The 16,517-nt window shown below is 33.2% G+C and overlaps 5 protein-coding genes and 1 pseudogene across 6 annotated transcripts in view; 3 read left to right on the forward strand and 3 right to left on the reverse strand.

Annotated features, from left to right (window-relative positions):
• Window positions 1–83: 83 nt before the first annotated feature.
• On the reverse strand, window positions 84–865 carry LOC120156885. 2 transcript variants are annotated; one of them, XM_039168153.1, is made up of 3 exons: window positions 789–865; window positions 589–750; window positions 84–496 (listed from the first exon to the last, which is right to left on the reverse strand). In XM_039168153.1, exons 2-3 carry the CDS (start codon window positions 737–739, stop codon window positions 243–245), a joined length of 405 nt encoding a protein of 134 aa, XP_039024084.1. In that variant the 5' UTR covers window positions 740–750; window positions 789–865; the 3' UTR covers window positions 84–242. The 2 variants fall into 2 exon arrangements, with proteins under 2 accessions (XP_039024084.1, XP_039024083.1); XM_039168152.1 differs by having other exon boundaries at window positions 84–499; window positions 789–864.
• A 4,977-nt stretch (window positions 866–5,842) lies between these two features.
• LOC120157270 lies at window positions 5,843–7,552 on the reverse strand. Its single transcript, XM_039168457.1, has 3 exons — window positions 7,540–7,552; window positions 6,804–6,913; window positions 5,843–6,259 (listed from the first exon to the last, which is right to left on the reverse strand). Exons 1-3 carry the CDS (start codon window positions 7,550–7,552, stop codon window positions 5,843–5,845), a joined length of 540 nt encoding a protein of 179 aa, XP_039024388.1.
• A 77-nt stretch (window positions 7,553–7,629) lies between these two features.
• LOC120157271 lies at window positions 7,630–9,085 on the forward strand (annotated as a pseudogene).
• LOC120157034 (histone H3.2) overlaps window positions 8,279–16,517 on the reverse strand; it is a 21,506-nt gene continuing 13,267 nt past the window's right edge. Inside the window, exon 3 of the mRNA XM_039168297.1 lies at window positions 8,279–8,289. The gene's annotated coding sequence lies outside the window, so the exon portion shown is untranslated. The remainder of the gene's footprint in view (window positions 8,290–16,517) is intronic.
• Window positions 12,724–14,597, forward strand: LOC120157033 (SPX domain-containing protein 1-like). The gene is made up of 3 exons (XM_039168296.1): window positions 12,724–13,137; window positions 13,421–13,547; window positions 14,222–14,597. The coding sequence occupies exons 1-3, from the start codon at window positions 12,829–12,831 to the stop codon at window positions 14,575–14,577; spliced, it is 792 nt and encodes a 263-aa protein (XP_039024227.1). The 5' UTR covers window positions 12,724–12,828; the 3' UTR covers window positions 14,578–14,597.
• The window catches only part of LOC120157272 (peroxidase 25-like), a 5,199-nt gene continuing 4,803 nt past the window's right edge, over window positions 16,122–16,517 (forward strand). Inside the window, exons 1-2 of the mRNA XM_039168458.1 lie at window positions 16,122–16,360; window positions 16,445–16,517. The exon at window positions 16,445–16,517 is cut by the window's right edge and continues 104 nt beyond it. Coding sequence (XP_039024389.1) covers window positions 16,145–16,360; window positions 16,445–16,517 — 289 coding nt within the window. The 5' untranslated portion in view covers window positions 16,122–16,144. The remainder of the gene's footprint in view (window positions 16,361–16,444) is intronic.

Genomic DNA, 16,517 nt, shown 5'->3' on the forward strand with positions numbered 1-16,517 from the left:
TATATTATTAATTGATTTTGATTTTCAACCATAAATGTTAAAGAAAATTAAATTTAAAATTCAGATATATTAAGAAGGATAAATTCGAAAAAACTACACAAGAAAAAGCTTGACTATCTACAAAATTACAAACTAGAGACACAAAGTGTAGTGAAAAATAAACACTGATTTGATTGTACAATAATAAAAATCAAATCTGTGTTGATTTTACTCTTTTTTTGTCTGCCCCGCCTATTTTTTGGTCAGTAAGAGTAAGCTAATCGTTGAACAACACGATCCCTGAGAATTCCATTGTATAGAGCAACTCTATTAGCAGGGATTCCTAAATCTCTACCTCCGTCAAATTTCTTGAACTTTAGCGTTGAATTCAAAGCCGACGTTGCTGAATTGTTGATCCTGACACGATTCTTCAGCTGTTTCCTGAACTCCGCGCCATCACTCCTTGGATCCATTACATCCTCAGCAAACCGCACTTTCTTCTTATTCTTCTTCTTCCCTTCTTTAAAACAAACCCAAGAAAAAAGAAACATGTTTAATTATGTAAAAACAGTATGTTCTCATGCAATCGTTTGTATAGATCATATATACCAGAAGATATGCAGGAACGCAGGACTTGTTGAGAAGGCTGGGAGATTTGATCTAAAGATTTCTGTAGGCGAAAAGCAAGGAGAATTACAGTGCCAGAGACTGCCATAGCTGTTGCTAATACCATTCCTTGTGAGCTCAACATGGACGCCATATTTTAACCAACAATCTCAAGCCCCAATAGAGGTTGCTATGGCTGAAAAAGAGAGGATGGGAGAAGAGAGTTGGTGTTAAATGGTTTATAACATAAACTAGTCTGAATAAAATATTGGAATCAAATGGGCAATTATTTATATCTCTAGAAAGGAAGAGAAAATCTGATTGGTGGGTTGAAAGGAAAGCGATGACTGGCGTTGTTGGCTTTTAGAGACAAGACTGTAGGATTGGGATCTCTTAACTGCTGCTCGTGAACTACACGGCAATGCCCGACGAGAAAACCAAACCCCTCGCCCTCGCTGCTGACATCAATTATATGCCTACTAAATTTTGGCAGCGCGTGGTCTGGACGCTTCACTTTTAGGTGTTTTTTTTATTATTTTTATTTGTATTCCGTTGGCATATTACAAATTGGGATTTGGGAATTTATGTCTAAATGTTAGAGAATAAAGTCTGGATCTTTGGGGGTTGGTAATATTTTTAAGGGGTTTTTTCCTATTTTCGTTTGAGTTGTTTGTAATGTCTAGTTTCTTTGGCTAAGATGTTAATTAAGGGATGCATGTTTATCTGTAAAATCAGTTAGAGGTAGCTGATGCATGCATGAAAGGTTAGATGATTGAAAAGGTGAATCGGTTTCTGTGTATTTGGGCAAAAATTCAAACATTTTTCAACAGCGTCAGAATCTAAGGGAAAGAATGAGGCTAATTAAGTAACAACCAAAACGGGAGGGGGGTGGGAACTAAGACGATAAAAGCGACTTCGCATGAAACGGACAATGATCTGTAATGTACAATGACAGACAAACATATGCTTTTGTCTGTACAAACTCCACACACATGGGGCTTTTATAGGGAAGCGGTGACGGGTTAATGAACGTTGCTCTTGTTGAATAATTAAACCTAGAAAGTTTTAGACTCGATGCAAAATAATAAGAAATGAATACGAAAGGTGGCGGCAATAACTAGGGTTCTTTAGGGTTTTATTTAGGTGCTGGAAATAATGTAAGAAACAAGATTAAAACAAAATAAATAAAAGATAAAGAAATTTGAAAATAAAGTAAAATAACCAATAAATCAAAAGATCTCCCTTATGAAGGTGAACGGTAAAGATGATTGATGGTGTGGATGGATATGTGGAAAATCGATGGATATTATCCTATTGAATCATCCTAGTCGCAATGAAAAGACAAACACGATAATATGACTCTAACCAACCCTCCTAGTGCAATGAAAAGGCAAATTAAAGTGTGAAGATTAATCTCCCTCGCAAGAACTTGAAAGAACTCCAGGAGAAGAAGCTTCGAAGACACAAGACAATCAACACTTGCAAAAACAAACTCTCATTGTATTATTAATCAAAGAAATCTTGTTTTACAAAGTTAAATAAAGCCTCCTTTATATAGGGGATGAGTTCTAAAAGTCCTAAATAACTAAAGAATAAAATAATAATCAACTAAACATGTCTTAACTCTAATTCCTAATAAAATAATAATAAATAAAAATATTGTTTTAACCCAACCTTAATTCTTAATAAAATAATAAATATGATCCTAAAAGATAATTCTTCATCCTATATTAAATTATATTACAAATAATCAATATAAATATTGAAAATTCGTAATATTTACAAAATCACGTATTAATCCCGTATAGGATTTCCTTCATGCACCATCTTCAGTAAAATGGTCATATGTTGAGTTCCTGATATCGGATTGATGCGATTAAAAAACCGTTGGAAAGATAAGAGACAGAAGGTTGTATCTCCAGAAGACATGTCGACAAAATAAGATCAGGATCCCATTCAAAAAGTCGTCGCAAGTCTACTATTGTTCTGGTCTTCTTTTCCAAGGCTTGGACAAGTGGATCATTTGGAAGAGTTATTACTTCTTCCTTTGATGTGAGCCTTGTGATGCATGTATCATCCTCCCTTTCTTCAAAAAGATTTGACCTCGAATCTGAAACATTAAAGGGAGTAACATTATAATCGTTTAATGATTCATTCACATTATGCTTACCGAATAGATATGGTTTGAATCTTCGAGACTTTGTTCTTCTAATAGGTTCGAGTAGAAACATTAGTCTAAAGAAGCATGTATTATGGACTCTGGTGCATATATCAAGCTCCCTTAATTTTCATCCGGATTTCGGAGAGTGAATTTTTCACGCCCTTACGAGAACTAAGGGAGCGTATATCGAGTTTGATCTGCTAAATAAATCTATGGGTTAATTTACCTTTGAAGATTCGTTCGCTTTGTGTCATGCATGATGTGTCGGAGTCTGCCATGCCAAAGTATTGGGCATTGGAGTTTTAAGATCTATGGGGAATTCAAGATAGGAAAACGACTGTGCCACCAATTTGGTAAGAGCATTGATAATTTACAGAGATTATTACTTCTTTTTTTAAAAAAAATGATAATTTACAGAGATTAGAAATAAGGTGCTGTTTGGGGCTTCATCTGCACATGCTTGTACTTCAATCATTAGTGTCCTCCGGCAGTAATCAATTCAATCATTAGTGTCCTCCGGCAGTAAGCAAACACATTAAATTGCAGATAAACATCAAAATCATGAGATTTTACGTATTAAGAGGGAAACAGGAAACTGGTAAATAACGTTTGCAGAAGTGGGTGCCATGTGATTTTGTGCATGACTTTGATTTGTGCAAGATTTTTCTTGTTTTATTGGCAACACTAACTGAATTCGGATAAGAGAGGTTCCTTTCGGCTTGGATAAGTCTTGATTTACATCAAATCAAATCATTGACTCATTTCACACTCATTATAAAATCAAAAGGTAAAGCTGGTTTTCTTCTTTTTTATTGTGGTTTAAAATTAAAACTGTCTGCACAAAACGTTAATCCTGTTAAATCCCAGTTATTAAAGCCTGGGAATAGTTGCAAGGCAAGCTCTCAATCATGTGTCCTGGAACTTAATTTGTAGCCACAAGTTAAAGGCATGATGTGGCAAATGTGAAAGCACATTTCTATATCTTTAAGACCGTAATGAATGACTGTAGGAACATCGTGGGCGGACATGACCTAAAGCATGAAAACATGAAGAATATTACAGGACCGTTCTTTTTCCATAGCAAAAAGTAATATTTTAGGCTGAATGGATGAAAAGGCTAAGCCTATAGACAATCATATGGTCATGATTTACCGAAGAAAACAAGTTTTGGTAGACAAGGGTTACTGATGGAATCCACTTGCTGTAGTTTTCTGCAAATTGATAGAGTATATCTATCAGCTAACGTCACAAACAAACAAGTCTATGGAGAAACTTTGGGTTTTAGAAGTAGTCCCCAAACAACAATAATTTATTGATACAAGGAAGCTTCGTGGAAGAAGAAAACGGGGTTTCCAGTTATCATGGGTAACGCATCTTGGTCTTAAGAAGAAACTGAAAGGGTAGATCATAGTTTTATATAACTTGGTAAGTCAACAAATTAGGAGTAATGGGTTGGCAGATTATGCTTTAGGCATTTAGTTATTAGAAATTAAAACAAAATTATTATTATTTAGTATGCTAGAAGATCATCCAATAACATATTTTAAAATATCATTAACAACTACACAGGGAAGAAGATAAGTTTGGATGTTTACCCAGGGACTGGAAGATTTAAATGTGAAACTTGACCTGCCAAAAATCTCCAATAATTTATTGAATTAGTATTATTGACCCAAAAATAAACGTTCAGTGCATAAATGTTTCAAAAAAAAAAAGGGATAAATTTGACACTACATTCAAACGTTATAATTATTTTATTGCATTATGTCTTAAAACTTCTTTGTAAGTTTTCCTTTAAAAAAATATTATTATTGATTTTTTCATTAAACATATTCTAAGACTTTTTTATATGTTTCTTGTTGGTAAATGAAGAACTTCAAAATCTTGACATCGTTTATTAATAATTTTCCTTTTATATTTTTCGTATATAATTTTTTTATTTCATAATCGAGATTCATTAATATTATTTCAACTAAAACTGAACTTCAATTATTTTCAGTTAAGTACATCACATGTCCTCAGAGTATTATCCTCATTTTAAATTGGAATTTAAATTTTTAAATGTTTCAATTTCATCCTTAAACTATGACTATCATTCTAAACTAGTCCTCAAACTTTTGAACATTTTAATTTCATCTCCAAACTATGATCTTTATTCTAAATTGGTCCCTAAACTTTTTGAACATTTCAAATTATATGGATAAATTTGAGGATGAAATTGAAATATATTGAATGTAGAGTCTAGTCTTATCATGCCAGATAGTTCAAATTTATGAAGAAATGTCCCAAGTCAACCAAATGGAGTTACGATCTGGCAAAAATTTACCTCCCTTCTGAATTATGGTAAAAACCTTGTGCAAGAGTTGTCTCAGTCTAAGAATAGATCATCCCCAAATCCTGAAGGTCCTATCTAAGATCATGGTCTATCGCAAAATCAAAACCTTGGGGGCATCCATATAGACCGAGACCAATTTAAGAATAGAGTCATAGTTTAGGGATGGAATTAGAATGTTCAAACGTTTAAGGACTAATTTAGAATGTGAGTCATTGTTTGGGGATGAAATTGGAATATTCAAAAGTTTAAGGATCAATTTAAAATGAGGGTTATAGTTTAGGGGTAATATGCAATTAACTCAATTATTTTACTAAAAATACGATATGCTTTATTATTACACTAACATTTGTTATTCTATTAATATATATTTAATATGCTAACAAAGTAAGCTAAAAGAAGGCATGTCAGTGGGCTTACCTTAAAGCTTAGCAGCCTCATCAAGATTGAAAAATCAAGAGACTAAACCCATGGACAGTTTGTCTTTGCAAGTGCAAATTCAGAGATGCCAAAAATGAATTTGGTTACAAAACTCTATCTATATTTCTATTTTTTGTGTGTGGATAAATCAAGTATTATTATCCAAGAACAGAATCTGCTTTAATATACATCAAGGTACGAAACAAAACACGCTAAAAACAAGAAGATCAATGTTCAACTATACCCCAATGATTGCATAGAGAAATATTAACACTATCGACTCTATTAATAGTCCTACCGCCTAGTTGTAAGCTTACAATATCTGTAATAACTTTAAGAATCGCTTATGCAGACCTTGTTCGGTTTTGAAACACCCTTTGATTTCTCTCTTCCCATAATGTGTAAGTGAGAGCATTGAGAGCTATCTTCATGATCATAGTAAGCAATGATTTTCCCTTCCAGTTAGAACTAGCCGATGCTATAAGAACCTCCCATGAACAAGCAGTAACACGTAAACTAGAAAGTGAGAAAACTGCTGTCCAAATTGTAATAGCAGTTGGGCATTTTAAAAATAAATGGTCCCGTGTTTCCTGTTTAGATTTGCAGAGTACACATATGCTTTCGCTGATAAGTCCCATTCGTTGAAGTCTGTCCTTTGTTGGAAGTTTATCAAGGAAAGCCATCAATGCTATCAGACTATGTTTAGGAATGTGCAGGGAAACCATAACAGTTTCTGCCAAGGGACCTTTGCCTTCTTCTCCCTAATAAAATCCCAGATTTTAGTGACTTTTATAGCACCTGAAGACAGAATTTGGTGAGCCTCAGGTCTGAGTTTCAAAAGTCTCTTGAAACTCCAACTTGCAGTGGAGTTAATTCCCACAGACCAAAAATCTATCTTTAAAAACATAGTTTTTAAGCCAAGCTACCCATAAAGATCCGTCGGTTAAACCTCTTTAAAAACATAGAAATCTTTCTCTTTAAAAATATTTCTATTTTTGGTTGCACAAAAAAATGGTAAAAAACGAATTTACGGTTAAACCTCTAGGGAAGGAAACTCCCCTAAGATTAACATAAAAAAAGAATATCTCAGTCGGTGGAAAGCCGAACGCAACAAGTTCCTCGTCTAAGGAACAACCCATTTTGGAAAGAATATCTGCACAAAAATTACCTTCCCGGTAGACATGTTGGAAAGAGAAAGTTCAATTCCAGGCTTTCAAACTTCGAATGTCTTCTATAATCGTGAAGCGACATCTCCATGTTCGATGAGTTGTAGAACTATCCGAACATCCACCTCACATTCAATACCTCTGTGATCATAATCTCAGGCAATCGATAGTCCGATCCTAATCGCATGAAGTGCAGGGCCACGCTTGTACAAATACCCGAATAAGCAGTGAATCCCAAAATCCAGTTACCTATTTCATTACGGAAAATGTCACATGCTTTTGAAATCCCCGAATTTCCTTAATTAGCTCCATCAGCGTTCAGTTTCAAGCTTCCATTACGAGGGTTATCCATGCCACAAGAAAATGACCCTTGCAATTAATGTTAACAATTAGTCTATATTTCTTGGAATGCATTTAACTACTTCATCTGGCAGGAAAGGAATCAACATATTTTCCAGGGTCGGCAAAGATCGATCGACATTTTGCTTAATGACATTACTGAAACTGTTAACATTAGACTTAGGGGCAAAGCTATTAATAGACTTGATAGTACTAATCAATTGCTTTGATTCTTTTGTACTAGGTTGCTTTGTCCCTTTTGTTAGTTGATTTGTTGTAGCATAACATTACTATTTTGGGTAATAAATTCTAATTTATCCAAAAAAAAAAAAAAAGATCTGTCCCATCAATGTCGTTTTCTTAACTATATATTGCATGGAAGCAGTTGATGACGGAGTAGCATGCAAGGTAAGCCCCAGTCATTTATTTGGTAGGTTCTCAAGGTTTTTAATAAAGGTTTCCATGTTAATTACGAGCATCCTAGTATAGGCCTCTAACAATTCAACCTCTTGTTAGCTCTAATATATGTCACGTACTTGATTCATCCATGTATGGTGGATTTTATTCTTTGAGAGCCTGCTTTTTCCCATTCCTGATTAAGATTGAAATCATCTTATCTGTTTCCAAATTATGGTGCAATCAAAGAAGTTTAGAGGTGTCAGGCAGAGAAACTGGGGCTCCTGGGATTCTGAAATTCGTCACCCTTTACTGTAACTCTATTCTACAAGCTTTTCTCAGTAAACATTAATTCTCTTGAATCTTATTAAGTTTGTTCTGTGTATTTTGTTGCACAAAGAGAAGGGTATGGCTTGGTACATTTGAAACAGCTGAAGAGGCAACCCGAGCGTATGATCAAGCAGCGATCTTAACGAGTAGTAATAGGGTATAGAATATAAACTGGCTGTTGTATAGTTGGTTAGTCAGTTTTGGTTTCTGTTGAGTTAGTTGGGTTGATCTGGCTCTAGGCCTTTGGGCTTTAAATACTATCATTTGTATTTTGTTATGAGATAAGTGAATATCTTTATTTTTAATATTTTGACTATCGGAGTATTTTCACGAAACTCCTCTCAACCTGACGTTGAGGGCAGCATTCTACTCTACTCATTGCATATTGGGAATATGGTTTTGTTGTTGTTGTATGAGATAAGTGAATGAATAAGAATTGTTTTTCAGTTCACGCTCCTCTTCATCTATATTTCTTACTTTACTAAATCAGACTTAACAGTCTTCTTCTCTTCTCTCTGTTCTTTCCTCCGGTCATCGGAGTTTCTCTACCACCGGTGTTACTGTTTTCAATAAGTAGGAGGAATGCAAAAAACGAACTTCCCCATATCAAGTGAATATCACCAGCAAGGAACCAGAAGTTCTTCCCATTCATCAACTCCAAATGAGCTATCTCAACTTCACCATGCCAAGCTTAGAAAGTGAAGCAAGGCGCCATCTCCTTCCATGACTTGTCTAAGGTTTGATACCATGAATTCCCATATCGACGTGCGGCAAAAGATGGCAGGGAAGACCTCGGACTCCAATTGGGTAATGACCGTCCAGCTTGGAATGGGAATAATGCTCAAGTTTCTGCTAATACATTGCCTTCCAAAACACAAGATGTTGACAGAGACTACTGAACTGAGAGATCAAATTGACGAAGGAGAGAGAATTGCACTGCAAATGACATATAGCATTCATCCGTCTTAAAAACTGCAGATTATATAATTCAATATTAGAAGATCGAGGTAGCACGAACCAAGCGATCTAATAGTTAAAGAACTTGTCATTATTCTTTGAAGTTTCGAATTCGAGCATTGCGTATGTTAGGAATATGAACTTTCATTATCAAAAGGTTGAGAATCATTGAACATTCATATTTTCTATGTAAATACTTTTTTAAGTGATATCATCTCTTTCATCTAAAAATTTTTGAATAATTTTTTATGTAAAAAATTTCTTTGTAAATATTTTCATAATCAAAGATACTGTCAGTTGGATTGTGAGGAAGCTGCTGGCTCTACTCTACAGTCTGATGCCCGTCCTCTCTTTGCGCTTGCTCCTGACCTTCATGGTGTTACTACTAGGTGGATATAGCCTTGCATCAGATTGGAAGTTGCCAAAGTTTTGTGGCAGAGGACTCTGTGGTTTCCTTTATATGTTCCAAAACACTTTATTATATTTGGATAACTATTCTAGGGAGGCTCTCTACCAAGGACAGATTGATGTAGATGGGAATTGGTACGGATGGTTTGTGTGTCCTTTGTGGAGATCTGGAAACTAGAAATGACCTTTTTTTCGAATGTCATTATTCTAGGCATATCCGGTAATTTGTGTGACCTGCCTCAGAAGGCTAGAGGCTTGAAGGGGGAGTTGGATTGGACGTCCCTGCACCTTAGGCTCTATTTTTTTTTAATCGTTAAAACGGTTAAGAATACTTGGATTTACTATATTTAGGAGGAAAGGAATGGTATGCACTTTAATAACACTACTAAAAGTGAGGAGTTGTATGCTATTAGGGATATAGTGAGGTTAAATATTATGAATAGAAACATTAATGTGGTTGATGGTGTAAATAGGAATCCACGTGCTACATGAGTTATCTTTATTTTTGTTGGATGCTTTGTAAGTTGTAGCAGGTTTTCTACTTTTCTTTGAATAATATACACATCTTATTCAAAATAAAATTTATTCTCGACATGTTTGAATGAATTCTAATTTATTCATAACATAATTGTATGTGAATTCTCAAAAAATATTCCCATGTTCTCTGAATATATTTAGGCTACAACTTTGGATAATTACTTTTCATAGCTTTATTTTTTTAATTAATCATTGATTTTATATTTACCTTTTTTTCTAATTCAATGAATTATACGATGATTGTATATTTTTTATTAATTATATTTTAAATCCAATCTAACCCCACGATAAATATATAGTTATATTTCTAGGATCTTTTTATGTATATCTGGACAGTGAGATACACCTCGACCTGGGTTTAATGAATATGTCTTGATTTTAATTACTCCATTTAGTTATTTTTTCTAGGACGTTTTTTCATTAAAAAAGTCTTGGCATTGGGAAAGCATTTTTCTCATTTCATTAAAAACGATAAACAAATGTCATTATCCTTAATAGAAGCCTTTTCTTTGAAATAATAGAAGCTTTCAGTTTAATTCAGGAATACATAGGCCGATATTCTTTGGGATATTTTGACTTGGAAGCCAAACAAATATATATATATATATATTCAATAATTGTCTCTCTCTATATATGGAATACTCCTTAGTTTTCAAAAGCTATTGGGGTGGATGATGGGCACAGAGGAACCAAAATAGAATATGCTGCTTTATTATTTCATTTTAATATTTGTCTCGGCAACATTTGCAACTTGTGTAAACCGGAAATTCCATGTTCAACCTTACTTTTAAGGTCTAAATACCAAAGTTACCCTTTTATTTGACTTCTCTGATAGTTTCTACAGAAAAGTGAGTGGTTTGGGTTTAATTGCAGAACCACCCTTTCTTTAATTTTTGATTAGGCGAGAGGGAAATGGATATGGAATTACACCAAGTGTCAAAATACGTGTGACAAGTACAGAAAAATAAAAATAAAAAAAGGTCCCCTACTTACTTCGGCTCGGCTTTTAACAAAAATATTATACCAATCTATTAGTCGATAATATTTAATAAAAATATTATTACGATAATTAGATAAATTTGTGTAATTATGTGTTCTATCTTCATTATTTATATATTCTACTAAGTTGATTTAAATTTAAATTTAAATTTAATTTAATCATTTAATTAGATGATAACATTAATAATAGCTTAAAAAATGGAATTAAAAAAAATTAAACTTAAGACTCATGAAAGATATATAGTAAAACACAACCACCGGACTAACCCCACTCTTGGAACACAAATTACAACATAACTTGTATTGTGAATATCACCGGAAAAAAATAAAAAATAAAATAATGTTCTTAAATTTTTTAAATTCAAACAATTGTCTTTTCGCAAGAGTACCAAGTGCTACTACAAGCAAGGCTTCGGCCGAAAAATTCTACAATACATGCCATGTACGGAAATGTACCACTAATTTTAAAGGTAAAAATTTTAAACGGTCATTAAACTATACTAAAATACTCCTTTTGGACATTGAACTTTAAAAGTTACAAAATATCACATTCAATCAATCCCTCAACTGTATTACAAAATGAATATCGTATCTTTAATTATAATTAAAAGAATAACTTAACATGTTAAATTAATAAAAAAAATCTCATTCAACCCTCAATTATAAACTAAATTTTATTTTTATATTTTTCAATATTTTGAAATAATAATTCTAAAAATAAATTACATATATATATATATATATATATATATATTCATGATTCATCTTTAAATTTATAAAGTATTTTAAAAAAATTATAACTTGATAATTAATATTTTAATTCATAAAATTATATTTATTTTTTAAAAAATATGAATTTATTAATTCACAAAAAATTTTATAAATAATGTTTTTATTTAATTGTGGTTACATTTGACAGTTTATAATTTATAATTTTTGAAATCCATTAACTTTGGTTATAAAAATTAAATCATTTTTTTATTAAACAATGTGATTCAATTCTTTAATTTTTTAGTAGTTTTAAATATAATTTTAAAAATATATTTAAAATTTAAAAAATAAATTTTGAAAATCCATAAATTTAAAAAAAAAATTCTAAAATTTTGAAATTATTACTTAAAATTATTAAAAAAACATCTAAAACAAAATTTTAGTCACAATTGATGAAACAAATGAGATTTTATTTATTTATTTTATATGCAACATTAGCTCTTAACGATAGTCAAATGTCAATACTTCTTTTAGTGAAATCTAAAATTTAATATTTATTTTAAAAAAATTGAATGACAAAAAAAAATATTTTATCATAGTTTAATAACTATTTATAAATTTATACCATACATACAGTAGACTCATCCGGCTTCGGCCTCTCTCTCCAGCTTCCAGCCGCTACCATAAGCGGAAAACTTCCACAATAAAATGTCCACGTGTCAAAATTTGAAACGTTTCGAGATAAAATAATTGATAAAATAATTAGACAAAGTAAAAAGGTACTCTTTCGAAAGAATTTATGAAATCAAATATTAAAATAAATATAAAATACACAAATGATTCCAGATTATAAGATATTATTTTTGAGTCCTTAAAATATTAAAAATTATAAAATAAGCATACGATTATAGGAAGTTATCTTGTCGAGTCTATCGATTATAAAAAATTACAAAATGATCATCTAACTATTTATTATCTTCTAAACTCATCATTTTCTATTAAAAATTATCAGTCATTTAACTTGACGGTAATATATTGATTGAGATATTATAGTCGTTTGAGATTCTGAGATCAAATTTTATTATATTCTAGTTAGTAGGTTAACGTTCAACTTAGTTTATAGGTAATTTTTTAACGAAAAAGGATAAGTTCGAAATATAATGAATAGTCAGACGACAATTTTGTAATTTTTAATAGTTGAGAGACTCAACAAAGTAATTCTCTATAATTATAAAATTATTTTATAACTTTTAATAGTTAGATACTCAACAAAATAATATATTATAGTGGGAGGACTATTTGTTCACTTTAGCCTAAAAATAAAGAAACTATCGGATATTCTCAAATCACACCGCATCCCTCCGAATATTCTTCAATTTTCTGTTATATTTACCCCTTCTTCTCCCACCCCCACCCCCGTTCCATTCTGTCATTTTTCTCTCCAGCCGAACACCCCGTTAAGATTCAAGCATTAAGGAGTTTTCGCTATGAAATTTGGGAAGAGCCTTAGTAACCAGATCGAGGATACGTTGCCTGAATGGCGGGACAAATTCCTTTCTTACAAGGAGCTTAAGAAGAAAGTAAAGCTCATTGAACGTAATTCCAACGAGAGTCCGAATAAACGGCGTAGGTTGGATGAAAATTCTGGTGACGTGGTGGATGCCATAGATAACTCCGGTGATGGAGACGTTATGTCCAGAGAGGAGACCCATTTTCTTAAGCTGTTGGAAGATGAGCTCGAGAAATTCAACACGTTTTTTGTTGAGAAAGAGGAAGAATACATCATTAGATTGAAGGTAATTCCAACTCTGATTTGATTTCGATCTGTTTTATTGGCAGCATTTTGTTTGTTTGTATGTTTTTCTTTTTCTCCTGCTTTCCCGGTAAACAAGCAGGGATGAAAAATTCATTATTTGAACCAAAACGAAACGACGCTGTTTAATTTCCATTCTAATTGCGATGTAAATACTCAAAGTTCGAGACATAATTCGTTTTAAGTCTAGGCTGTATGGGTTTTCTATTGTGTAAATTTGTATGCTTGTTTGATGAGTTATTTTGGGTTGGGAACTTGGGATGCAGGAATTACAAGATAACGTGGCAAAGGCAAATGATTCTACTGAAAAGATGATAAAGATTTGGAAGGAGATAGTGGACTTTCATGGCGAGATGGTTTTATTAGAAAATTATAGCGTCCTTAACTACACAGGTATTTCAGCCTCTCTTTTTTTTAATCTCTTCCTCTGTTTAATACTTTAATCAAATGTATATGCCACTTGCTTTGTTTCAATGTTTTACATAATTAGTAGACTAGTAGTACACGGTTTTAGCAGGCCGGATGACTTGTTTAGGGACAATATTAGATTTGTAGCAACTTGGAAACTCCTGTAGAACTTGCCTGTTAGTGTTAGATCCATTTTCCTTGAAGTAAGAATTACTTTAATATGCTGTACGTATTCCTTTTGACATCCATACTCTGCCAGACAACTTATCCACATCCATTCTTTAATTAAACATTAAATGTTCATCACTTCTTTAAAGGGTCCATATGACTGTATTGGGAGCATTTGCTTCACCATGTGCTGCCATTATTATAGATTTATGCCAGTCTGGTCTGATTTTCAGTTCTCCAAATTGTTAGGGTTATTTAAGAAAAAACATTTTGTAAAGGTATGTAATTGGTAAAAAGAGTTATAGACGAGATAATTAGAGTTGTACTAAATCCTGCTGGGCTGACCAGAATTGCACCATGGTCTCCTGGAAACAGATTCATTATCTAATAGAATTTGTGGGAAGATCCCCTGGATCTTTTAGCATTAGTGTTTATAAAATTCCTTCCTGTATCAAATGGAATAAATCATTAATTCAATATGCTATGAACAGGGTTGGTGAAAATACTGAAGAAGTATGACAAAAGAACTGGTGCTTTGATCCGGTTGCCTTTCATTCAAAGAGTGTTGCAACAGCCCTTTTACACCACGGATTTGCTTTACAAGCTCGTGAAAGAGTGCGAGACGATGCTGGAACACGTCTTCCCCAAGCACGAAAAACCAGCTTCCAGTGAAGCAAAGAATGTGGAGAGCTTATATATGAAAAGCACAATATCAGCACTGCGGGTTTTGAAGGAAATTCGGAGCGGAAGCTCAACTGTTAGCGTTTTCTCGTTGCCTCCGCTGCAAATAAGGGGATTGGACGAGGCATGGAAAATGAGTCTTGTTCTTGAACAAGCTGCCAAGTAGTTGAATTGTGGTAATATAGGTGAATTATGCTTGAAAATGATTCCTTTTCTGTTTAGTATTAACTTTTCTTACAAAATTTCATGCTTTTATAATGCAAGTCTTAGATGCTAACACATGTCAATCCTATATAACTTGAAGCTACGTTTTGGTATAATCATAAATTTCTGTTTATTTTAATTAATCATTTATTCTTATCGATAAAGCTGCAATTGTAATAGAATTTGTAGCGTTGAAAAATAACTGATTTCCTTTTCTTTTCTTTTTTTTTGGATTAAACTGATTAACTTAATATTACGTAAAATGATAAATTTTATAATATTACACCATCGATACTACGCAAAATTCAAATTTAAAGAATAATATAGTAAAACAAATTAAGAATCAAATTTAAAAATTATAAAATTCAAGAATTGATTATTATTTTAACAATAAAATAATAAATTGACAACTAAGCTTGTTATTCAATGTGGGATTTATTTCCTACTTCTCAAAGGCATAACATTCTCTCCCAAAAAACATGCATGATAAGGTATACAACGCTACCTCTATTTTTTTTCCAGATGTGGGATTTAGATACTTCATCTTTTTAAGGCGTGACACTTGCATAGACAGGAAGAGCGAGGACTAGGTTTGTTTTTGGAGATGGAGAAAAACTCCAGCTTAGAAATAGATGAGTAGACATATGCTGCAGTTCTCCATGCTTGTGTGACTGCTTGCAGTGTTGATGAAGGAATGTCTTTCATCAATCGCATTTTGACACCTACAGTTACACAATGTGTTCTGCTGCTACCCCTTCTAGCTCGTGATAGACTCTTCGATGAGGCATGGAATTATATCAAGGAACACCAGATTGAAAATAGTGCAGATGTATTGAGAGCTTTGCTAGATGGATACAGGATCCACCAGCAAGTAAAGATGGAGAAACGAATTGTTGAGCAGCCTTGTGAATTGGATCCCCTCAATGCTCTGCACGGTTGACAAACTGAAGGTAACAATCAAAGACATGGGTTTGAAGCCTAAAAGTGCATACAGTTGGATAGAGTTCCGAAATAAAGTTCATGTGTTTGGAACAGGAGGTGTTTCCCACCCCAGAACCAGATCTGATATAATACATTAGGAGTTGCAGCAGTTGATGAAGAAAATGGAAGATGAAAGAGGACATGGACCTAGTTCAGAAATCAGAATTTAGCCTCCATGATGTCAATATGCATTCTTATTGGACATTCTCAAATCTTATCCGTGTGAATGCGAAGAAAAAGAAGGGAATGGATAGATACCTGCAGTCCCTCAATTTTCAACATTAACAAGTAAAAGCAACAACAAAAACGTGTTGATCAAATGATAAGAAAGGCGTCTAACGTTATCAATTCCCATTTCTTATATTTTTGTTAATGCATTAATTAAAAAAGAGAAAGCACTTATATTACAAATGGTTCCACGTATTCCACTACAAAGATGGTAAAGAGTAGCTCGAATGTCGAAGAAAAGACAGGCCGGTAATGTAACTTAAGCAAATCCCATTATATAATAAGCTCGAATTTGGTTTCATTTAGCACCAATTTTGGAAATGGGAGTTTTTTGGTTGGTTTTTATAGTGAAGTACTTGGTGATGTTTTCGTTAGTTCAGGGGCAGGGATCAGGTTTGCAGAATGTATTTTATTCTTCTTCATGTCCAAAGGCTGAAGCTGTTGTAAGGTCCACAGTTGAATCTCACTTCAACAATGATCCTACCGTTGCTGCTGGCTTGCTTAGGCTTCATTTCCATGATTGTTTTGTTCAGGTCAGTCTCTTCTTCCTGATTTATTGTGTTGGCACTGATCAAGTAGATGAAATCTTACTGATCACATGATCTCCGTGAAGGGATGTATGTGATGGCTCGGTGTTGATCTCCGGCTCTTCCACCGAGAGAAGCGCATTGCCATACCTTGGACTTCGAGGAT

This window comes from Hibiscus syriacus, unplaced genomic scaffold, assembly GCF_006381635.1.
Source record: "Hibiscus syriacus cultivar Baekdansim isolate YM2019G1 unplaced genomic scaffold, ASM638163v2 tig00111238_pilon, whole genome shotgun sequence".
Lineage (NCBI taxonomy): Eukaryota > Viridiplantae > Streptophyta > Magnoliopsida > Malvales > Malvaceae > Hibiscus > Hibiscus syriacus.

Coding starts and splice junctions, on each gene's coding strand:
- LOC120156885 (XM_039168152.1), bottom strand. CDS start 739: ATGGCGTCCATGTTGAGCTCACAAGGAATGGTATTAGCAACAGCTATG. Junction 500..588: donor GCGTTCCTGCATATCTTCTG/GTATATATGATC, acceptor TTTGTTTTAAAG/AAGGGAAGAAGAAGAATAAG.
- LOC120157270 (XM_039168457.1), bottom strand. Junction 6,260..6,803: donor CTGAGATTATGATCACAGAG/GTATTGAATGTG, acceptor GGATTTTATTAG/GGAGAAGAAGGCAAAGGTCC.
- LOC120157033 (XM_039168296.1), top strand. CDS start 12,829: ATGAAATTTGGGAAGAGCCTTAGTAACCAGATCGAGGATACGTTGCCT. Junction 13,138..13,420: donor AATACATCATTAGATTGAAG/GTAATTCCAACT, acceptor CTTGGGATGCAG/GAATTACAAGATAACGTGGC. Junction 13,548..14,221: donor TAGCGTCCTTAACTACACAG/GTATTTCAGCCT, acceptor TGCTATGAACAG/GGTTGGTGAAAATACTGAAG.